This window comes from Anabas testudineus, chromosome 7, assembly GCF_900324465.2.
Source record: "Anabas testudineus chromosome 7, fAnaTes1.2, whole genome shotgun sequence".
In the NCBI taxonomy this organism is placed as follows: domain Eukaryota; kingdom Metazoa; phylum Chordata; class Actinopteri; order Anabantiformes; family Anabantidae; genus Anabas; species Anabas testudineus.
The window spans coordinates 22,786,355-22,810,854 of record NC_046616.1 but is presented as its reverse complement, the minus strand read 5'-3'; the positions used below and the strand labels follow the sequence as shown (position 1 = coordinate 22,810,854).

At 39.2% G+C, this 24,500-nt stretch overlaps 2 protein-coding genes across 3 annotated transcripts; both read left to right on the top strand.

The window, feature by feature from the left end:
* Nucleotides 1-6,684: 6,684 nt before the first annotated feature.
* pip4k2ca (phosphatidylinositol-5-phosphate 4-kinase, type II, gamma a) lies at nucleotides 6,685-17,193 on the top strand. 2 transcript variants are annotated; one of them, XM_026368097.1, is made up of 10 exons: nucleotides 6,685-7,124; nucleotides 8,236-8,336; nucleotides 8,553-8,649; nucleotides 8,839-8,988; nucleotides 11,753-11,899; nucleotides 12,274-12,312; nucleotides 12,393-12,506; nucleotides 13,042-13,306; nucleotides 14,059-14,162; nucleotides 14,303-17,193. In XM_026368097.1, the coding sequence occupies exons 1-10, from the start codon at nucleotides 6,966-6,968 to the stop codon at nucleotides 14,381-14,383; spliced, it is 1,257 nt and encodes a 418-aa protein (XP_026223882.1). In that variant the 5' UTR covers nucleotides 6,685-6,965; the 3' UTR covers nucleotides 14,384-17,193. The 2 variants fall into 2 exon arrangements, with proteins under 2 accessions (XP_026223882.1, XP_026223883.1); XM_026368098.1 differs by having other exon boundaries at nucleotides 6,687-7,124; nucleotides 8,239-8,336.
* A 3,973-nt stretch (nucleotides 17,194-21,166) lies between these two features.
* Nucleotides 21,167-24,344, top strand: gpr182 (G protein-coupled receptor 182). Its single transcript, XM_026368449.1, has 2 exons — nucleotides 21,167-21,257; nucleotides 21,800-24,344. Exons 1-2 carry the CDS (start codon nucleotides 21,180-21,182, stop codon nucleotides 22,889-22,891), a joined length of 1,170 nt encoding a protein of 389 aa, XP_026224234.1. The 5' UTR covers nucleotides 21,167-21,179; the 3' UTR covers nucleotides 22,892-24,344.
* The last annotated feature ends 156 nt before the right edge of the window (nucleotides 24,345-24,500 follow it).

Below are 24,500 nucleotides of genomic sequence, written 5' to 3'. Positions count from 1 at the left end.
TTTGATTTACTGCTGTACATCTACTGGTTATATCTCACATTGTTTATTTCCTTTTTATTTATGCTTTGTTTATTTGAGAATTGAGAATGTCCATGTTACTATTGTGTTTTATTTTTGGCACATCATCCTATAAAGTCTGATTTAAATAGAGGAAAAAAATAACAACAAACGGATTTGTTATTGCTCTAGTATGTCTTTCCCAAGTCCTTGCAAAAGTCATGAAATTGTGTGCTATTAAAGTGTGATTAGAATTTATCTATTTCTGACCAATCTTGTTGTGCCAATGTGTGTGCCGTGATGATAGGTCCGTGCACAAAGGACCTGTAAGATTTGCAAATATGAAAATAAAACATAATGACAATAAAAATGGAGAAGAATAAAAATATATTAATATAACAACAGGTGTGGAGTGCGTTCCTTTTATGCAACACACTTGAAGTGGTGTTGATAACCAGAGAGGAACATCTAGAATAAAGCTGCTATTGATGTTCATGAGGAAATAGAAAGTTTTTATAATATTTATTTAACCTGAACCTCTGTGAAATTAAAAATCTCTTAGTTTATTAAGTTTCTAAGCTGGACCTCAATTAACTAAATTAGAATGGTGCTTACATGTTAAAACATCAGTAATAGTAAAGTCTATATAGGCTACTATGAAAACCTTCCCTGTCCAAGTCATGTTTATTTATTTAAACAGAGTCACAGTCAGTAGGATTCATCACGTGGATTCTTCTTCTGAACATTAGTATGAAATATGGTGCCAATCCAGCAGATATCTCTAATTCACTGCAAAACTGAAAACATGACAATTGTGCTACTGTGGATGAAAAAGTCATGACAAGAAAACATGTGAAGTAGAAGCAACTATTACAGCTAAACATTCACAATATTTCACCAAAACTGGCAAACATCGGTTCTTAAGCTGGAAAAGATACAGTGAAAAAGTCAACAACTTCCTGATTTCTTCTCTATCTGTGTATATCTCATACAAAGCTATATCAGATCTTCATACCACTGTAGATCTCCGAATCCATGTTTCCTTACACCTGGTCCTGAAGAACCACGCTGTCAGCATCATGTTTGACTGAAGTCTGATGTTATCTGTGTTTGCACTTGCAATCAAAGTCTCAGAGAGGCAGACATTGTTTTAAAAGTACAAACTTTCGTCTTTAGATCTAGAGCTAGATCTAGAACTAACTGTAGATCTCATAAGAGTAATAAGACCAACTTGTTTACTTAATAAAAGTGTGAGTCTCAAACACATGAACAAGATTTTTGCCTTGGTTTGAGGCTTTATGCTCCTGCCTGTGAGAATCCCCTCTGCAGTCACAGCAACTAGTCACCAGCAGTGAAACAGAAATTATGCATTAGAGCGCATTAGACTCATGCTGCTGTGTGTGCCATTACAAGGCACATAAAGGATAATTCTCTTCTGCTTCGCGACCCGGGGACTCGATACATGCCTGTTTCCAAGGTAACAGCATAGAATATCCCACTTGTCCATGCTTTATATGAAATGAAGGCCTTGCTGAAAAAAAGGAAAGAAAAGCATGATCCTTTGTAGAAACCCACCAACACACAGCCTCACTCTTTATCTAGGGTGTATGTGTTTGATGCTCTTAGATGATGTTCTATGAATTGAGCATAGGATGGAAACACAAATAGGCTATCTGTTAAGCACACTGTATCACACTCTTAGATGTTGTAGAGTAGAAGAACCCAATCCTGTCCCCAATTTAAATAATGGCAGAACCTCATTTATTTTTTGTGGCGCATACTCTTATTCGGCCTCAAGGTAATTAAAACAATTGTGGTTGACCAACAATGATCACATCTGAAGCAAGATGAGAGCAAGGTGTGTAATAGACCAGGAGAGATCATAAGGACCAGGTAGGAAACTAAAGGCCTCTTCTTTAGGTGCTAATCTCTTAACAGAGATGCATGGAGCTCTCATGGAGGACAGTACTGGCAACATTACTGTCCTTCTACAGTTTTGTCAAGGCCATTTGTCTGAACCAGAAAGTAATGGTTCTTCTACATTCAAACAGAAGAACCGTTTTCCATTTGTCAAACATGGTGGTGGCAGTGTCATGATTTGGGTCTGCTTTGCTGTCTCTGGACGAGAACAGTTTGTCATCATTGATAAAACTGTGAATGTGTATGTGGTGTGTATTTACTGAAGCAGTAACAGAAAATGAACCATGCAGCATGGCAAACACAATTCTAGCAAACAATGGGTAAAACATATGAACTGTAATGTTTTGGTATGGCCAGATCTATGCCTTGACCCTAATTCTTTAGAAATGATATAAAGTGACTTGATGCAGGCAGTTCATGAAGGAAAGTCTTTGGTTGTGTAAAGCTGCTTTGCGACAATGTCAATTATAAAAAGCGCTATACAAATAAAAATTGTAACCTAACCAACATCCTAAATCCCTCGAAGTAGTGGTGCATGGCTAAAAAACACTGTGTGGAAGCATTTAGTTGAGGTTATTGATAAAAAGAGGGTCACAGCAATTGATTAAGGCACTGGTTCACATACGGCACTGTTGCCTTAAACACATGTTGAATTTTGCATCAATTTTCACAGTAAATACATGAACAAAACTAATGTCTTGGTTTCATTTTCAAATTAGTTTCCCTTCATCTAGTTTCAGGACTAGCATGAAATTCATCACATTGTAAGTTATATTTACAGGATGCAGAACCAGAGTGAGTTCTAGGATTCAGAAACTTGGCAAGTGCCACTGTAAATATTCTAATGCTAAACTCAATTCCTAAACTCATCTTGCGTGTAAACACTGTGTAAAATCCACTACTACTCTATTTTTATGCTGATCTATTCAAAGACTCTCACTCTCTAAGATGGTTTTTCTATACCCAGTCATGTTACTGACTTTTTGACAACGAACCTAATTATCTGCAGAATGTTCTTACAGCTCTTCCTTGTTAGTCTCATCTTGCTTTCCCAGCTTTTTGTCGCCTCTGTCACAATTTCATTTATAACTTGTTGCTGCCATCCACTTCAAAATGACATATTGTCAGTTTTTTTGCTATGTTTTATTTGTTTATTGTGAATAATGTATGGGTTCGCTAGATTTGCCAAACTCTGCATTCTCTTTTTATGTAGCTTTTACACAGCATCGAAGTTTTTTTGGAATCAAGGTTGTAACACATATACAATTATGCTAAAATCTTACGTGCACATATATGTTGCAATAAGAAAAAATCACTAACAGCACCAATATAACACAAATGACGCCACCACAGTCTTCTGTTTCTCTGACCCCCATAAAAACAGTGACAGAGATAAATAAGATAAAACAAGAAAAGAAAACGAAGAGAGAGAACGAGAGAGGAACACAAACAAACAACCAGATACTGGTTCTAGTATGGAAGGAGGACTTTAGTTTAAAGAACTACACAAGAAGAAGTTAAAAAAATGTAATTAAAGCTAGAACAGTGTTTTGGCTTAGGCCTTTTAACCAATCAGGGAAAGTGATTTTTGTTTGTCGGATTTATCCATTTTATAGTTTCCTACTTATTGTGGAAAGACATAAGTGACAAGAATAAGGCTAGGCAGAGAGGAGTGGATTGATTTCGAGTCTTGCACATTTCAGCTTTGACTAGAATTACATCCCAATTATATTTAGCAAACTGAAGCAAAAGTACTTCTGTTTTCCAGTACCGGTGACAGAGGAAAGCTGGTACACACTGCATCTTTAGAAATCAGTAAATCAAAACATTTTGGGTTATTTTTATGAGTGATAACAGCATAACTAGATATGTCAGGGCCCTCAAATCTTTCAGTCTCCCCTTGCATGGGATACTCATACTTGACTAGAGTGATTTATATTAACATTATAGAAGTGGAATATTACTTAATGGAGTGTGTCATTAATGATAAACCTAAACAATATTGGCTCATATAAACATGTGGGAAGCTCTGTTTCTGTGGGAAGCCTCAGTAAATACTCATTAACCCAAAGGATGGCTTTGTGAGTTTGTTTTGGGGTTTTGCTGCCCCCTGGAGGTTAAAAATATCTGCTACATACATAAATACATCTGCAAGCTGATGTATCTAACGTCTAGGTTCCTTCAGTTAAGTTACTAAAGCACACAGTTGGAATAATTTCGCATAGTTCAAGCCAACAAAGAGGGATTTTTATCTCTAAGATAACTAAGAAGTTTGTTAACTTTGCCCTTGTTGTCTTCATGTTAAGATAAGATAAGATAAGATAAGATAAGATAAGATAAGATAAGATAAGATAAGATAAGATAAGATAAGATAAGATAAGATAAGATAAGATAAGATAATCATTAGTAACCTTTACCAGTGCTGTTTCTGTACTATGATGTACTCTAAATCCTGACTGAAAATCTTCATACAAGTTATTGCTACGCAGGTGGTCGTACAATTGCTTAGAAACTATCTTTTCAAGGATTTTAGAGATAAAGGGCAGATTGGATATTGGTCTATAATTCACTAAGACCTCTGAATCCAGAGTAGGCTTTTTGAGTAGGGGCCTGTGGTACGTAGCCTATTTGTAAAGAGAGATTGATCTGATCTAATATGGACGTGCTGATCAAAGGTAAGACATCCTTGAGGAGTCTAGTCGGGATGGGATCTAAGAGACATGTTGATGGTTTAGAGGAATTAATTACTGAAATTAATTCAGAATGATCTACGGGGAGGAAGCAGTCTAAGTACGAGCGTGGTCTTGCAGATGAATCGAGAGTTGTTGTACAGTCCATGCTGCATACATGGAGGATCTGATAATTCTTTTCCTCTAATAGTTATGATTTTATTTGTAAAGAAATTCATGAAGTCATTGCTGCTGAGAGTTGATGGAATACTAGGTTCAACAGAGCTATGACTCTTTGTCAGCCTGGCTACAGTGCTGAAAAGAAACCTAGGGTTGTTCTTATTTGCCTCTATTAATGAGGAGTAATATGAAGTTCTAGCTTTACATAGGGCTTTTTTATATATTATTAAACTATCTGTCCAGGCTAGGCAATATTCATGTAAATTGGTGGAACGCCACCTCCTTTCCAGTTTGCGTGATTTCTGCTTTAAGCTACGTATTTGTGAATTGTACCATGGAGCTAACTTCCTTAGTCTTGTAGATAAAGATAGTGAAAGTGATAATTAATCATGTGTTGTTGACCAGGGTGTTGTAAAGTTTGATGGCCATGCGGATGAAGGATCTCGTGTATCCTTCAGTCCTGCAACGTAGTGAGGTGAGTCATCCACTGTAGCCACTTCTCTGTTCCAAAAGGATGTTGTGTAGGGGATGGTCAGTGTGCTGTAGAAAATGTTGTTCATTGCTGGTGGAAAACATATGACTACAGTAGAAGACCATGAAGTATGAATAACTTAGGTAAAGGTATGGATGTATTATAAGGAAGTACTTGCAAAAACAAAAACAGCAAAACAACATTTTATATGTATGTTGTGGAAATGCTAATTTACTTCTCTTTTGATAGTCTTTTTTTTTTTTATTGTAACCTCTATGAAAAGGTAGAAAGCAAATAGAATACATTTGTTAACATTTACATTTACATTTTGTGGCAGAATCTTTCATTATTCACCCCATAGGACAAGAGATGAGCATCCTGACAGACCTCAGTGTCTCAGTTCAAAGATGACTTTTATTCTTATTTATTTTCACACTTCATACTACATGTCTTGCTCCATAGTATTTTATGACATATTTGAATGTTTTATTTTTTGTTTTATATGTTTTATCTTTATGTTTTATTGTATACAGCAGTTTCTGTTGACTTACTGAAATCCCCTTTCCACAGCTGTTCTGCATGTTACTTATTTCATATGTTATCTGTTTCCTTCTCTTTTTATGGTTTGATGAGCCAAAGTAGGACAATTGTTTCCATTATCATTTAATCTATAGTGTATCTTGTTTAGTTCAATGGCCAAACCTATTCAAATTACAATTATATAAAATAGAAAATCAGCAACAAATGCTTACATTTAAACAGGGGACATTCTTAGAATTACTGCTTGCAATGTAAATCTAATTTAAAACAAAGTTGTTGATTTTCTGCCATGGACAAGACAATGAACACTAATCCTCTGGCACTAACTGTTGCTGCCTGTCTGCATGAATAAAGCGTCTATTATAAAATTAAAATAATGATAATAAGATACCTACTGTATATATATTTGAATGATATTTAAAGGAGTTTTAGTTCAATTACTGATCTGAGTTGTCCCCTACCACTGACATTTTCCCATAAGCTTTGCATAGTCATTTCTGCTAAAAGAAAAAGTACCACCTAAAATGATTTACGTCCATGCTGAAATGAGCTATTGGGAAGACATTCTGTACTGTGTTTTAAACTATAGTAGTCTATTTATATAGACAGAATAATGGCAGAATACACAAACATGTGTAGTCTAGATTTATTTCACATGCTCCTCATAAATAAGGATTCTACAGAAATATATAATGTTCAGTCCTTAATAAATGAATGGAATAATACTAACAACTGATGTTATAGACGGAGTTGAAAATTCCGACCTATAACTTGAAAGTGAATATATCACGTACTTCAATTTACCCACCCATCTGTGGTCACATGACGCTGCAGTGTGATTTCCATTGGTCTCTGCCACCTGTCAATCAAACGCTCACCACGTGGTTGATAATAACAGGGGTGGGCTCACGGGGGCGGTCAGACTGTCAGTCATCATCTAGCAGTGTGTGGTCGGTTAGTCACGCATGGGTGAAGTTAAAGAATGATTCATAACGCGAGCTTAAACGTTCATTTGTGCGTTACAAAAACAGAGTCAGTGTAACTAAAGCGAACCTCCGACGGTGACCTTTAGTTGTCGCCGCTGTATCGAGAGAGAAGCTAGTTTAGGGAACGTTAGCTATCAGGAAGAAGTGTCACCGCCTGCACCAGCGCTCTCAACAGGGGACGAGGAGCGCTTGTTTGCCGTCATGGCTTCCCTCGGTAACTCGGGGGCTACCTCCAGTCCTATGGTAATCCTGGCTCCCAAGACTAAAACGAAGAAGAAGCATTTTGTGCAGCAGAAGGTGAAGGTGTTTCGGGCCAGCGACCCTGTGCTGAGCGTCTTTATGTGGGGCGTCAATCACTCGGTGAGTCAGTGGAAGCTAACGTTGCAGCGCATGCTAACGTGAACCACAGGCTGTCAGGTACATTTGAGTTGCTCAGTTAGCAGGAACGAGGAGAATGAGATACTTAAACAGCGTGTCAACAAAAAGGTCAGGATGTTACTCCGAAATCTTTGACTCATTAGGTTCAGTGACACTAAAGGCTGGATTAGCCTGTTACCCGGGCAAAGTGTCCCACAGCCCAGGGGCCTCAAAACCTCCTCACTCTGTTGTTTTTCTGTTAAATGATTTGACTGTAGAGCTGCTTTGGTCCATTCAGTGATCACCCTATTGACTTATATTTAATTGGCAACTAATTTGTGAACTGGTTTTCAATTTAAGGGGTACCTTTTTAAGTGTGAAACAACTAAAGCTTTTCTTAGTCATACAGCCTATGACAGTACTTTTGATGTATGTAGGCTGTAAAGGGTAAACACAATAGATATTCACATCTAAGAAGCTTGATCCAGTAAAGATTGATTTTTCTTTTAAAATAACTATCACGTTGATAGGTGAGCTGTTATCAGTCTATAAACATATATGTCTGGGAACCTGTTTGTGCTAAGCTGCTATGATAATGTGCGAACATTATGGGTTCACAGCTCCATTAAATCCTTACTGGCCCATATCTGGCAGCAGCTGTCAAATTACAGTGTGTGACCTTGTTAAAAATATCTTTGCAGCAATACTGCATCCGTTTTTTAATCATTCCACTGAATGTGGTGGGTGAATGAATACCAGGTGTAACAGGAAAGACAGTAGCATAACAGGTTTAACATCATCTAATGTTGCGTTCTCAAGTGTGTAAATGGTATTTGCTGTGACAGCCTGACTGTCAGCAGAAAGGTAATATTGTTTTGTTTTAAATTGTGCTTCAAGACTATGTAAAAAAAATAGTTGTCAGAAAATTGCCAGAACCACTGAATGTTTAGCGGTTTCATTTGAAAAATCACCTCAGCTATTTATCAATTATAGTAGTAGTTCTTGATTATTGTTTTCTTAGTTTGTTAGTTCACTAATTGCAGCAAGGCTATAATTGACATTGTCCTATTTTCAACAGTCATCAGGGCTGTTTAGTAAGTGGCTCTTCTCTCAGCAGATCAATGATCTCAACCAGGTACCTGTTCCTGTCATGCTGCTGCCTGATGACTTTAAAGCCAACACCAAGATTAAAGTCAACAACCACCTCTTCAACAAGTAAGACAGAAATAAGTCCATGCTGAAAAGAACGCCAGTTGAAATTTGATAAATAAAATATAAGAGAGTTAGACCACAGTGCGTAGGTCGAGAAATGTGTTCCTGAAAGATAAAGTCAGACAGTTGGTGTGCATTATGCCTATATTATGTGTTGAACCGTAGAGCCTAACAGATGTTTTGGACTCCTTCTCATTTCCCCTTTCTCTCTCTTTTCAGAGAAAACCTTCCAGGACACTTCAAATTCAAAGAATATTGTCCTCAGGTCTTTCGTAATCTAAGGGAACGGTTTGGTATTGAAGATCTGGACTATCAGGTTAGTGATCTACCGTTGTACTAGTCAATGTACTTGTACTTGTATGTTTATAAGGTTTCTTAATTTGCAGACCCTCAATTGTACTTACTCAAGTGTCATTCTAGAAGAATACGTTTTCCTGATAAGCACCTTTTAAGCTTAAAAGCTTGCAGTCCTGTGCTAACCTGCTCTTTGTCTTACAATCACCAGGTATCGTTGACCCGAAGCTCCCCAGTGAGGAGCTTGGACGACCAGGGAGAGGGTCTGCTCCTCTACTCCTACGATAGAACTCTGGTCATCAAGCAAATCTCCAGCGAGGATGTTGCAGACATGCACAATATCCTGTCTGAGTATCACCAGGTAAGGCCTGGATGGTTAAAGGACTGTAAAAGTCTGGTGATCGTTTTTCATTTTCTTATTGTCACTAAATACCACAAAAACACCACAAACTACAAGGAGTTAGTCCTCGTCTTTCCCTAGACTGTCTGTGACTGTGTCTCGTTGGTTCCTAATGAAGAAGTAAATCTTTCAAAATGGGTCACATGCATGTGCAATCGAATTTAGTAGCATGTAAAATGTCAAGTGATAACAGTATGCATATAATATCTTACCTTTGTTAACAGAAACAGTTAAACTGTGATGGGAACAACATTTGCACAACATGCACACCTGCTGCTATGTGACTGTTGTGATTTCAGATGGTTAGCTGAGCTGACTGAGCTCTTTGACAGTATCTGTGAGTCACCTGTGAGAGGGACTGACTACACACTGATTTGCACTCATAATTTATTTTTATTGATGAGACATTATCTGGTTATGAGGGTTGAAGCTGGAGGAACTGATAGAATAACATTCAGATTGCTTTTTATTTGGTCTTTCCCTATCTGATGGCAGCTAGAAACACAAACAGCATTTGGAAAATGGCATAACCTAATTTTCTTTGATTATCCGTACTGATGACAGCTTTGGGATTCCTCGTTGTTGTTTTGTGTACACTTACAACATGTATCACAGTGTGAACTGATTAATTGAATTTTAATCTCGACTGGCAGATTTTTGGAGGAAGTGTGTTCTTCCTGTTAGAGCCTGCAGTGAAACTCAGGCTACAAATAAACCTCCATGTGAAACATCTCAAATCTCAGTCCAGTTCAGTCGTTCCCTTAGTGATTTATTCAACTTCAACAACATATTTTGCTTTCAGTGTCACAGACACTGAAAAATAAAAATCTGACTAGTCTTTGTCAGGATGTAGTGCAGGTGTCACCCCTTCCTGTGAAGTGACTGCTACAGAGTTTAAAAAAAAAAAAATATATATATATACCACCCAGTGAGAAGCACTAAGCATATACTTCACCTATTAAAATCTTAGAATGGATAAACAAACACATCAAGTCAGTTCCTTAATTACTATTTTGACAGTAACCATCTTATTGAACAGAAATCTCTTGTTGTCTGGAGCTAGCAGTACCCTGTGCACAAAGTACACATCTGCCTCGCTTTGTGTCCTATTTATTTCCTCTTTAGCCTTTGTTTGGAGCTTTTTGTAGTCATAAAACCCAAAGTGCCTTTGTCATAAAGTTTCTAAAGTGAGCACTTCCTGGGGGACTTCTTTGGTATCTCTGCTACAGGTGAAGGAAGTTAACTGAGACATGATGTTTTTAGATTAAACGTTGCCAAAAGCGTCAGAATTGTGCAGTCAGCATGAGGACGGCTATACATTCAGCCCAAAAATACTGCTCTGTGTTGTGAAAGTTAGCTGATGTTGCAGCATTACTGAGTGCAGAGGACAGAACACATGCTCTGTTATACAGTTGTTGTTTGGTGGAGATATTCAAATGCTCATATCTGTGTTTATGTAAATGGTGGAGTACATTTGTGGGCGAGATAAGAGAGAGGTGACATACTTTGACCTCTGTTTTCTTTGTTTCTGTTCGGTCTCACGTCACATTAGTTGTCTGATCTCGTGTCGGTGTTCATACTTATAGCACAGAGTCAGAGTCACATGGCAACTTAAAAAAAATAAAAAAATAGGTCTCACTTTAGGCTAAACATGCCACTAAGTAAACGCTGGCTGCTTTGAGCTCTTTTTGGAATGTGCTGCCTGTGGTTCCACAGCCTACATAAAACTAAGAGGGAGGAAAATGGTAGCTCTGTTTCACAGAGATTTTTTTTTTTTTTTTATTCACTTGGCCCTGAATGAACTTATTGTTGTCAGAGCACAGTTTCCTTCATAGATCATGACAGTGCGCATGTTGCTGTTTATGTATTATTTCTCCCTTTAGTGCATAATTTTTATAGTAAAACAATGGGGTCAGGACTTGCTGTTAAAAGTTTTATTTCGTGCGTCCTCAACACAGACACGCAAAACAACAGTTAGTAATTAGCTTTGTCCAGTTTCCCATTGTATTGCAGCCAACTTTCACTCTTACCTGTTTCCTCTGGTCTCCATGCTGCCACCAACATATTCTGTCCCCACAGATGCCCACTTACAGGAGGAACAATTGTGGGGGTGGGGGTTCGATTGTCAGCTCTATGCCATATATAAGTGTCCTTGGGCAAAGTGCCCCATATTCATTGTGTGTGAAACCATTTCATAAGGGGAGTTGAACACACGCCCACCTTAGTAGGCAGAGACAAAACCATACTTCTTAACTCATCAGGTTGTTTTCCCTGCTGATTTCGATGACTAGTTTTCCAAACAAATATCCACATTTTCGTTTCATCAGATACTGTTGAAAAGAACATTAAAATCATAAAATGGCAAAAGAAAAAAACAGGGCCATTTACAGCGACTCATTCTATGTACTGTACATTCTCTCTACATTCTCTAGTCTCTATTTGACCTTTAAATGGTCAGTACATCTTGTATGGTATAGCACTACATTGTAACGTGACCACTACCTTGAACAAAGATTGTTCTCCCTGAGGACAGGTTTAGTTTACGTTCCAAGTGAGGTTTTGATTTTTGCTTAATGTGAGCTGCTATGCCTTTAAGACTGTTCTCAGATCTACAGTGAGTTTGTCCCTTAATTTAATTCCTTAGAAACATAACATTAAGACATCACACTGACATACTTTCTGCACCTGCCATCCACATTCACTGTTCTTTCCAACCCTCCTGCAGCACATAGTGAAGTGTCACGGTAGCACACTGCTGCCACAGTTCCTGGGTATGTACCGGGTGAGCGTGGACAGTGAGGAGACCTACCTGATCGTAATGAGGAACATGTTCAGCCACAGACTAGTGGTACACAGGAAGTACGATCTGAAGGTGAGGAGGAAGTGCACGACAAACAGTCTGGCTATTGAATTAAACATCCTACTTCTCATCACTGGTTCATAAAGAAATGTGGAAGTTACTGTATATGGAGATCAGCTTTTCTACAATGTTCCTGCATGTTGACCTTGTCATTTGTTGTTTTGAACCGGACAAAAACAAGAAATATGCTGACATTAATTTCGTATTTAGGAAGTTGTGATGTGCATCTCTAACATTTTATAGACCAAACTAGATTAATCACTAATGAAAAGAATACTTTGTAGCAATCCTAATTCCCAGCTTTTGCTTTTTCAAACAAGAAAGGGTTTAATGTTGTGTTTCTGAAATGTATCAGTCAGGATATTTACAGCCGTTTGTTCCTGCAGGGCTCTCTGGTGGCTCGGGAAGCAAGTGACAAAGAGAAAGTGAGTAGAAACACATCTTGGCTGAGTGTCTATAATATCAGGATTTAGCTGCATTTTGCTAAAGATAATTTTTCCTGAAGGGAAAAGAGCTTCCTACCTTCAAAGACATGGACTTCAGGAACAACATGCAGAAGATTTATGTAACTGAGGAGCAGAAGGGGAAGTTGATGGAGAAACTCAACAGAGACGTGGAGGTGGGCAGTGTTCTCTTAAATGTGACCGTCACTGCCATTACACATCTCTACCACACAGTGGCAGCATCGACACACAAGCAAAGGGGGCAGATGGAAAATAATTTAATAAGAAAAGGGTTAAATGAGAGGATAAATTAACTATTAATTCAATAATAATAAATACCTTCAGCTTTGTTATATTATTTTTAGATAATGTGTCAGGGGAATTTCTTGCTTTTTGTTGACATGTCCTAGATAAAAAATATATCCAGAAGAAATCTAGAAAATCTAGATTATTCCATAGTAATAATTCAGTTATAGCTTAAAACAAAGTACACAGAGAGCTAATCTTAAGACTGCAACCAGTGATCATTTTAACAAAATAACAGATGATGCATCATTTGTCATGTGTGCTTAAAAATGTATTTAATGATGGTCAAGTAGGACATTTTTTGCCAATTGACAGTTTTAGTGTTAATTTGACAGCACAGTTTCACCTTGTGTCTCCCTCTTACCATAAATCTGTATTCTCATGTAAAAATTCTGTTTCCCTCAGTTTCTAGTGAGGCTGAAGATCATGGACTACAGCCTGCTGCTTGGAATTCATGACGTGGGTCGAGCTGAACGTGAGGAAGAGGAAGGTGAGGAGGTTTCCAACGAGGAGGAACCGGAAGCAGAGAACGGCCTGGCTCCAGGCCCTACGGTGGGCTCTTACGGCACCTCTCCAGAGGGCATTGCCGGGTACATGTCCTCCTATAAACCTCTGGGCCCCGGGGAGTTCGACCCCTATGTGGATGTGTACGCAGTTGGCAGCTGCCCAGGTGAATACCTTTACATTTACAGTTGGTCATTTGGCAGATGCTTTTATCTAAATTGACTTACAAGTGAGGTACAAAGTTACAAGGTAGGTCAGAGAGAAGGGAGAAGCCCTTCCTTGCGGTGTATATTCATTTGGATCATTCCATTGTAACAAACTTCTAGTCTTTAGTCAGTTTTTATGGGAGGGTAGATACTGGAATCCTTTTTCTTTCTGAGAACATGTCCATTTAAAATTCCCAGTTCAAAAGGAACCCCCTAAAGTTGGATTTCCAACTCCGAACCTCACCCAACCCCAAACTGTGAATGTTTTTCACATCAGCCTTGTGAGAGCTTCATACACACAATACTGTCTAACACACCCTGCACAAAATACAGCATAATGCATTGTTGTAAACTGGTAACGCTAACAATAGCTGATCTAAGAATTAGTAATGTTACAGTAACCTGGTGTTGCTGGGATGGCAATTTGTTGTTGCTAGTTTGAAACGACCTGTTACATGTGAAGATATAATAGAATTGTAGATTTTTTGGTTGTGGGTAAACAAAATGTCAGATTTATCAAGACATTTTGAACGGCGTTATTGATTATTTTATATTAAATTAAAACCTAGGCCATCCAGAAGAGAACTATATTCTGTTTGTAAAGTTTGATGTTAATTTATGTCAATATCTTTCATTAAAAGGAGTCATGTCACTGCTGTTGCCAATACAAACCCAATTAAATTACTCAGATTTTCTCTGCCTTTCATTTCAGGAGCCCCTCAAAAGGAAGTCTATTTCATGGGCCTGATTGACGTACTTACACAGTACGACACCAAGAAGAAGGCCGCTCATGCAGCAAAAACTGTCAAGCATGGGGTGAGTAACATAAGACAGGCAGGTATTGGGTGGAGAGGTGCTGTCTGCTCTCATGTCATGAAATGTATGATGTGAACAGTGAACAAATGATGCTGATGACGTTTTTTTTTTTTTTTTTCCCCCTCCTTTCATTATCGCAGGCTGGTGCTGAAATCTCCACGGTCCACCCCGAGCAGTACGCCAAACGATTTCGTGACTTCATCTCAAACATTTTTGCATAACACTCAGCTATGAACACTGCCACAAGAGCTAAAAGCCAGTTGTACCATTGACCAAAAGTAGTATCCACATGCAGATCATTATTTAAATTTGGTGACGTGAGGCGAGACTACTTACTTACACAGTAGGAAAATAATATTCTACCTAAGATGCGTATATTTATTTTTAAGATTTAAGGTGTATTTCTTATAGATGTTAAGAACTCTGGAGCAATAGAGTCTTATAAACAAACAGCTGTTGATCAGTGTTCAGTGTGTTGGACAGCATAAGTGATAGATCAATTTTCTTTTCTTCTTTTTTTGTCATATTTTCTCTGGTTTCCTGGACATGACCTAAATCTGATGTGTTGAGAAATATTCTTAGCCACTGTAATGTTGAGAGTCAATGGAAACGAGTAATACCTGCAATATTTGTCCATGAAATATAAGGCTACAGGGAGATGAAGTAAACTCAGAACTTCCCATCCCAAAATCCCACTTTGAGTTACCAATCCGGAGTGTGAGATAGAGGTGGAATAGATGTTTGAACAAAAGTCCAGCCTTGGAAAGCAGCCTTTTTCAACACATGTAAGGTAGCTTGTGTATAATGATAAGGACAGTTGTTATCGAAAAACACAATTCTAATATCATTATTTATGTTTGGAGTGATTTCTAAAAAAACATTGTTTCTAATGAACCCTGGTGTTGAAGGGATACAGATTACAGCTTGAAGGAAAAAGAGAGTCCATAAGTAAGTGGACTGGTGCCATGTGTGGTATAACAGCAGGACAGGGGAGGAGAATGACTTTAGAAGAATGTGTTGGTGAGTTTTATGGATGTAGAACACCAAGTACCTGCACTTGTAGTTTGTTCCATGGGAGCTGTAGTTTTAGACGCTAGCAACTATATTGCTGATTAATTTAATTTACTTAACACACAAAGCTTTCAACCTGTAATAGCTTTTGTTTTTGTAGTTGGTGAATTGGTTAATGGGAGATTGCACTGAGTTGCTGATGCTAATGGAATGAAGGAATAACTTTAGCTCTCTATAGCCAGGACATGGTTAGCTTAGCTCAAACAGTGGAGATGAGGTATAGGTAGCATGTATAAAGGTTTAAAATAAAAACAAAAATAAGCAGTACCTCTACTACAAACAAGCATTGACTTCCTTTAGTCTTTGAACATAAGGATGGCACATGAGTCATTTTAAAACCATGTATCATTTTTACACTTCTGCTTTTTTTTGGCATAAGCTATTTGTGAAGTTTAAAGTTACTCCAGTTTTTATGCTAAGCTAAGTTAGCCAGCTGCTGGCCTACGCTCCATATTTAACATAGAGTAACACTCCACCAAGCATTGCACTCTTATGTCATCCTCACGATGGAAGTTAAAAATGTTTCAGCATATTCTTCTCCCTTTTGAAAACCTGGTGCCTACGTTACCCACAATGCAACTTGAGGGTCAGTTTATTTAGGTGTGTTATGTTAGTTCTGGCTAATGCAGCATAAAGACTCCAGCTTCAAGCAGGCATAAGGAACCACCACCTTTTGTTTGTTTGTTTGTTTGTTTGTTTTTGTTTTATTTTTGTCACTTTCAGACATGTTTAGACCCAACTGAATCCAACTTAAATGACCTCACTTGAGATCATTTATCAGTCAGCTCCTTCTGAGGCAACAAAAGGCTTTATAAAACACATTTTCACAGGCTCATAAGTGCTCACCGGGAAGGGTAAACTCTGAACACACTTTGATGAGGAACATGGGTGAATTGCTTCTAAAAGGCACAAAAAAAACCCAAAATACCAGAGAACCAAAAGTGGAACTTTCAGGACAACTTTAGCACTATTATTGGCCGACTGCAAGAAAGTGAAAAATGAACCAGAACCTAATATCTAACCTATCTCCTCTCCCCACTGTCATTTTCAGTTTACTCTTATATTCCCACGTGGTTGGACACCATGTCATGCTAAAGGGTTCTTTTCTAACACAATCTGACTGTTGTCCATCTTCTTTTCTAACTTGGTAAGAAAGTGAGCAGGTGTAGTTCTCAGAAGTGTCAAATTGTTTCTGTAAAGGTTAGAATAATAATCAATAGAGATATGTAGTATAGAATTATGATAGTCTGGACATTTGTCTATAGAAGCAGTGTGCCAAATATGTAGGCTTTTCAGTTTGCATACATCTAATTTGACTCTGAGAGAGCAGTTCAATGAAACACAGTCTCAATGAATCAAATGTTTTCCACCAAAGTCTACTGAATCTCAACGTCAATGTACAGAATAGCATTGTCAATTGAAACAGTAGATGTGTTGTATTTATATAGTAAGCATATCAAATGGGTAAACCTGTAACCATTTTTGCAGCTTGCAGCTACTGTACCACAGAGCTGGACCTGCAATAATGAAGTAACTTGATGAAATACATGATGTGTTGATGTTCGTCATTATTCTGGTCAGAGTCCTCTTGAACTCCTCGTGTTTTGGACATTGATATGGAAAATGTGCTTTATGTGAATCATTGTGATATGATAACACTGTAAAAATATAGCAATAGAGCTACAACTACTGTACATGTAGGAACTGTTGTCTGTGTGTAGTAATGATATTTGGGATTTAGTCATAAGCAGGGTACTGTGTTAAACCTTTTTAAACAATAACACTACATTTCAGTAGCTCATGCAGGTAGAATTAACACAATATAACGCAGCATTCCTAAACACTGGCGAGGCAGCATAGATACAATGATACACTCCATGATGCCTCATCTAATCGATGATTGCACATATTGTATTTTTGCAAATCAGCTTTTGGACCAAAATATATTTTACAAAGAATTTCTGAGATGTGTGTGGTTCATTATTGTTTCAGGGTGTGTGTGTGTGGGGGGGGGAGACTGGTGAGAGAGGCCACTAACACACTGATGACTAGTCTGAGGGAGTTACAAGTTTAAGCAGCTGAGATAAGAGAGACTGAGGAGAAAGTCACTGTTGAAGAAAGTCATGTTGATTCAAGAACTGAGTTCATCAATAGGCATGTGAAAGACTTCATGGTCCATTGGAAGAGGGTTCTTTGATCTGATGAAACCAAAATGGTTTTTCTCCATCAGACAAGATGCTACGTTTGGTGCACACCAAACACTGCACATCACCACAACTACGGCTTGGGAGAAGATTTGTTTTCAACAAGGTGAATGTTCTGGAGTGACAGAGTCAAAGTCAAGACCTCAATCCAATAGAGAATTTGTGGATGGACTTGAAAAGGGCTGCTCACACCTGACAGAGCTTGAGCAGAGTAAAATGGCATAAAACTCCAGTGTGCAAGCTTAATTGAGACCTATCCACACAGACTCAGACAGTTTTTGTTAATGAGGTATTTTTCTGAAATTCTTTTATCAAAGTCGTCAACTTTTATTGACCATGATTGATTTATAATGTCAATAAATGGTGGAAACATCCAAGGGGTGAATACTTATTATAGTCACTGTACAACATAACGTGCTCTCCTCAAAACAACCACTAGGTCCTGCACTGATGACATATTTTCCTGTAACTTCCTTGTCAGGGTAGCATTAGCAATTACGATACACTCCAAAAGATATATGTCCCAGAACATGTCAAAAAGTGGTTTGGGATCACAGTCTGTCTTAGTGGTTGTTTACACTTCATTGTGCTGCATTTGCAGGTTTTATTCATTAAATTACAATAGGTGAGTAGCTGCATTATCTCTGTACTGCTGCCAGTGCTATTCGATGAGTCTGGATCAAAGACCTATGACAGCACCACTCCACATTAATACATTAAAAGTACATACTGTTGCTTTAACATTAGAATGTTAGGTATATCCTGTTAGTCATTGTGTACCAACGTAATGTCTGGGGTAGTTTACTGTTAGGGGACAGCACAGAACATCAGATAGCCCATAGCTGCATGGCAGCTTCATTTCTTTTCATTTTTTTCTTCTAGTATCAGATAAGAACACAGTGAGGGTCATGCTCTGCCTTATGTCCAACTCTTTCCAGAAGATGCGTTTCTGCTGACTGTTTCCTTCCTGTTTCAGCAGAGGGGACAGAATTTGCTGACTGGTTCCTACTCATTTCACCAGAAACTGAACAGAGTTAGACAATAGGATTGAGGCAGGATGAGCAGTGAGATAGAGGGTGAGTGTAGCTCAAGGGGGTGAGCAGGATAGAAACTGCTGACAGATCTAGAAAGGCTGAATGTAGTGCATGTTCACAGATCCGATCCCATTAATCAGCGTGAATCATGGCCAATGCAAACATGTTGTTTTCTCTCCGGACTGTGTTCAACATAGTCATTAACTTTACGCTCAGGGTTAGGGTTACTATCGCTGAGGCATCTACATATAATGTGATGAGGTTGTGGTTATTTTAAATGAAGTTTTAGGTAATCTGTCCTCTCGTGCCCCTGTTCACGCCTGGTAACCAAAACAGTCCAGTGAAATCACAACAGCTGTCGACATCTGTAAAGAATTAGGGCAAAGACTGTAGAACACATGTGATAGTAAGCCCTCTTCCTCAGTGAAGTACCCCAGGCTCCCCTATGCACCACAGGGTGTGTGTGGGGAAGCTTCCTGGCATTGTTCCCTGCTATGTGGTGCTTGTTTTTAGTGTTTCTGTAGCAGCCAGATGTATATAATATATCTACAGTATCATTTGAAGTAAAAGAAACTGTCATTAGAGATCGTACCACAGTTAGGGACAAATTAAGCTCAGAAAAAATGACCCATAGATAAACAGGATGGATGAATGGGATTATTACTTATTACTGAAGCAAACATTGGCTAGGTCACATATTAACCGAGCCTTAGAGTGTTCAACCTCACAAGCATATTGTATTTAAAGCCCAGTCTGATCGTAACATAGTTGAGTTGCAGTGCTTTTCTAGCATGGCTCTTGTGCATCCCTCGTACTTGACTCTAAGGAAGACATTCATAAACGATTTTTTACACAACTGGAAAGTCCAATAAGCTTTTACACGATTCAGTTATGTCTCTTGTATTATGTCTCTAAACAACTGCAGATTCCAACAACCATTGTACATAAATAAAGGTACTGGGAGGTGGAGCCCCTTCCAAGAAAACCCAAACTGGACATGTGACATTTGGATGGTCAGGAACAGCCCAGGAACCATCATGGCACAGGCCTGCCATGAACGGATTAATCCTGTCACTGTCTATATTCATGCAGTTATTGCAGTATGTCACCATGGACTGAAAGGCTGCTTTGCTAGAGAGAAGCCCCTGCTCAAAAGTCAACACCTGTAAACTCAAATAACATTTACAGCTGAGCACATGAACAAAGAAATGAGATCGCCACAAGGACACGATGTCTCATCATATGCCTACCTTAGACATAATGTTGACATCAAGTAATACTGTGAAGAGTCTCTCTGAGTCTCATACATCAAAGAAATCTCTAGAACTGCCTTTACCTGAGAAACATTGTTAAAATTAGGAGCATCCTGTCCCAAAGTGATGCTGAAAAACTAGTCCATGCATTTGTTACTTCCAGACTGGACTATTGTAATTCCTTATTAATGGGATGTCCCAATAACTCATTAAAAAGCCTCCAGTTAATCCAAAATGCTGCAGCCAGAGTTCTGACTGGAATTAGCAAGAGAGATCACATTTCTCCTACTGTAGCTTCTCATCATTATAGTTAGAGATGGATCAGATGACTCTGTTATGCTGCTATAGGTTAGTCTGCTGGGGGCCTCTACTGATACACTGAGCCCCTCTCCTGTGGAACCAGCTCCCAGTTCAGGTTCGGGAGGCAGACACCCTCTCTACATTTAAGACTAGACTTAAAACTTTCCTTTTTTATAAAGCTTATAGGTAGAGATGGATCAGGTGACTCTGAACCATCTCTTAGTTATGCCGATATAGGTTAATCTTGCTGGGGGACCTCTACTGATAAACTGAGCTCCTCTCCTCTCTCCTTTTCTCCTCTATCCATTTAAATGCCACCATTTCATGTCATTAACTTTGTGTCTTCTCTCTCCTGTAGTTGTGTTTCCTCCTCTCTGTCTCCCTCTATCTCTCTGTACTTTTCTGCAGGTATTACCGGTACGTTTTTCCTCTCCACTGTCACCTGGTGCTGCTCAAGTGTGATTGTTGTGTTGTTGTCTATGAAAATTCGGCATACAGTTATATTTTGTAAGGTCTTGAACATTACACTATAAGGTGCCTTTTGTTGTGATTTGGAGCTATATAAATAAACTGAATTGAAAATTAAATTCAATTGAACAAACAAATTGATTTGAGCTCCACTAGTTATGCCAAGAAGAGAGGTGAAGTATCCAACAGAGCTCGAGCAGAAGCTTGTTAATGGCTGCCAAAAGAGACTGTTAAAGGTGAAACTTAGAACTTGAATGTCTGGAGTGTGGTGCATATAGTTTTGACCCTGTGTTAATGTCAGAAAACTTACAAAAATAATCAAACCCTGTACACCAAATTTGTGTCATTTATTAAAGAGATATAAAAAAACTTTTGAAAGAAATTATTCAAAAAATATGAAAAAGACATCAGATTTAAAGTCAGTGTGAAACAGTTGTTTTTTTTTATTCTTCACTAGCATGAAATATACATTTTGGAATATATCTCTTAGTCTTAACAACAGCAACTGGAACTAACTAGCTGTGTGTGGGTGTCCCAAGACTATTGCACGTCTGCCCACTGTTCACTAAGGATGTCCTGTTGGATCTGTGTGTGTGTGTGTGTGTGTGTGTGTGTGTGTGAGAGAGAGTGTGTGTGGGGTGGGGGTGGGGGTTAATGAGGTAGGAGAGGGAAACTGTCGGCTACTTGATGGTTCAGATTGCTCTCTGCATCAGAGCTGGAAGGACCTGCCATCTTCATCTACAGCAGACTCATCATCATAGTAAGGTATGACTAAACCCTCTTCTGTATTATTAGAGCTACGTCCATCTTAACTGTCCATATTGAAAGGGGAACTCAGTCAGTTACAGGCTTGGAAAATAGTATTACATTAAAAAATGTCAGAGCCGTTTGTGTCGCCAGAGGAAGTGGTGTAAAATCTGCTAAGTTCCCTCTCATGATGTCAGTGTTGACCTTTGAGTTACACTGTGAAACATAATAACCAGATTTAAGACAAAAAGAAAGGACAACATCTCTAGTTCTGCTGATTCTTATGTGTGTGTGAGTATTATAAAGCAGGTATTTGTGCACCCAGCAGCTCAATGTGAGACATTCATGTTCTGAGTTGCATGTTGGCTTTAAAGTAGCTTTGGATAACCTGCTGAGGTTTTAAAATCCACCTCTTTAAACCATTTGAGTAACCACAGCACGGCTGCCACCCTCCTCCTCTCGGTGTTTCTGTTATGTAACATCTGAAAACATAATCAGATTAAACCCCAAAGTAAATTAAACTCTGCTCTGTGACACTTTTCCTTTGCTTTTCACTCCAGACCATGACCGGCGAGTACAACCACTCACATGAATACTTCAACGGCACACCATGGTTTGTCTACGAGTGCACCATCCAGCTCGATGCAAGCTACCGGCGCATCGCCCTCTTCCTGCTCTACCTTTTCATCTTCATGGTGGGCCTGCTGGAGAACTTGGTGGTTGTCTGGGTCAACTGGCGTCGACGCCACTCGGCCAACGGGGTTCTTTTCTGCATCATCAATGTGAGCCTGTCGGACTTGATGGTGATTGTGATCCTGCCTTTCTTTATGATGGAGGTGACCATGGACAAGGTTTGGCTGTGGGGCCGCTTCCTCTGCAAGGTCACCAACCTCATCTACACGGTCAACTTCTACAGTAGCTCCTTCTTCCTGGCCTCCATGACTTTGGAGCGCTACCTGTCCCTGACCAGACCCTCGTCTCCCAGCTTCTTCCCTGTGGTGGGTCGGCGGCGCTGGGTGCTCTGTGGAGGCCTTTGGGTGTTCTCCTTTTTCCTGGCTCTCCTAGAGAACGTCCACGTGGATCTTCTGGAGTGGGATGAACCTGGTTGTTACATGGTGCCCGAGCACAACTATAGCGAATGGTTTGTGTCTGTGGCTGCTTTTTGCATCATCTTCCAGTTCCTGGTCCCCGCCGCCGTCATCATCACCTGTAACGTGCTGATCGCTCGCGCAGTTAAAACTGCTCCGGATGTGCAGGGTCGGCGGGACGTGTGGCTGGTGCATGTGTACTCTCTAGTGTTTGTCATGTGCTGGCTGCCCTACCATCTGGTCATATTCCTGCTTGTCATAGATGACCTTGACCCCTACATCTTTAGCTGCAACACAGTGGAAATCCTCTACTTCTCATTTACCGTGGTGGAGGGCTTGTCTCTTTTCCACTGTGTCGCCAACCCCATCCTCTACAACTTTCTAAGCAAGAGCTTCCGCGACAACCTGGTCAACGCGGTGGTGAACTGCATACCCAGAGAGGGCACCGGGGTTCCAATGGGAGGGGGAGACCAGCCCAATGCACCCAACGGAGGCGGTGGGGAACTGGGGAAGCAGCGCAAATTAAGTAACACCAGCACCAGCCAGTCTGACGTCGGATCATAAGAATCACATAGGGAAGATTTGACAGAACAGACTCCAGTCCCGGTGCTTCAGAATACCAGAGACACAGAGACGACATGTCACTCTGGTCACTGACTCATTGTCCTGTTATGTTAGAGATGGGCTCAGCAACACCTTTCTCTCATAATCCAATTCCTGTTTTTCTTTAATCACATATCTGATGAATTCCCTCACAGAGGAAGGAAGGAAGCGTTTGTGCTTTGTTTTTTTTCCTTAAAGCTGCTTAACTCCCACAGGAACTCATGGTAACATCTAAAATTTCATGGCACAGAGGAAGAATAGTACCACACCAGGAATGTGTGTGTGTAAACAAATCTATCTCTCCCGTGTCAGAGAAGAGCAATGCTCAAATTCACATAAACATCTTGCAAATGTGATAATGTAGCTGAACAGACCTGCGTTTTGTCCCATGACACAACAGATAAACCCCAGCCCACATTAGTAAATGCTTATTTATCTGATTCTGCTGCTGTAGTGTGCAAATATTGTTAATCTGCAATAAACCTCACGCAAACACTGCTTTTTATCCACCTAACCTGGAAACCTGCATTTTATAACAGCAGCGCAGAGCAATGAAACAGCCTGGGCATCAAAGCTTCATGTGTTTATTTTACCAAATGTGCTGTTCTTGCACTTTGCCATCGCATCTTTATTACATTTTACTTCCACTCCAGTCTCCATGTGGAATTCCATGTTCCACACTTAAATTGATAAGGCAGAAAAAGGAGGGGGTCGAGGGGGGTCGGGGGCTGTCAGTTCACAAATGGCACAATAGCAGGAAGAGAGAGGGTTTTAAAAGGGCAAAGGTCATTAAACCCTGGAAGCAGAAGGTTCACAACATTATGCAGATTACTGCAAATTCATCACTGTAGACCTGATGATAGGTGGGTTTAGTGGTATAAGGTCCAAAACAGGTTTTAAAAAATCATTTAGGGACAACAACAGTCTTTTATTCTTTTTGAAAACCCCCCTTAAAAAAAAAGAGCCAACGTTCATTGCTTTATAGATCTGGAAGAACAAACTTAAACACAAAAGCATAAAAATAATAAATAATTCTTATAAATATGAGGTAATAAACAAATTTTCGACAGATATGTGATGGGCACTTACAGTAACGTCTTCTGACAGTAAGAACGTGCTTCACGTGCTCCAAAAAGTGTGAGTGAATGGCATTTGCTAGAAGCACAAAGGCAGTGGTGGAAGAAGTACTTACATCATTTACTGAAGTAAAAGGAGCACAGGCATAGATATACTGTTACAAAATGGCACTTCAGTAAAGTGTAAAGTATCAACTGAGAAAATCCTTAACAATCAAAAATAAATAAAAGAACTCTTTACACAGAATTCCATTCAGTGACAACAGGGCTTATTTTAACCTCTTATACTCTGTATTGTTGATCATATCTTTTGTATCTAATAAATATCATTATGATTACTTGGCATACTGCTGAATGGTTTGTGTTTCACACCAAGGATCGATAAAGTCTTTTGGTTGTATTATATTTTGTATTATTAATCCGATTCTGAAAGTAACTAGCAACTGTAGTTATCATAAAAATATTTTAAATGCAGTGAAGACAAACTGTGTGTG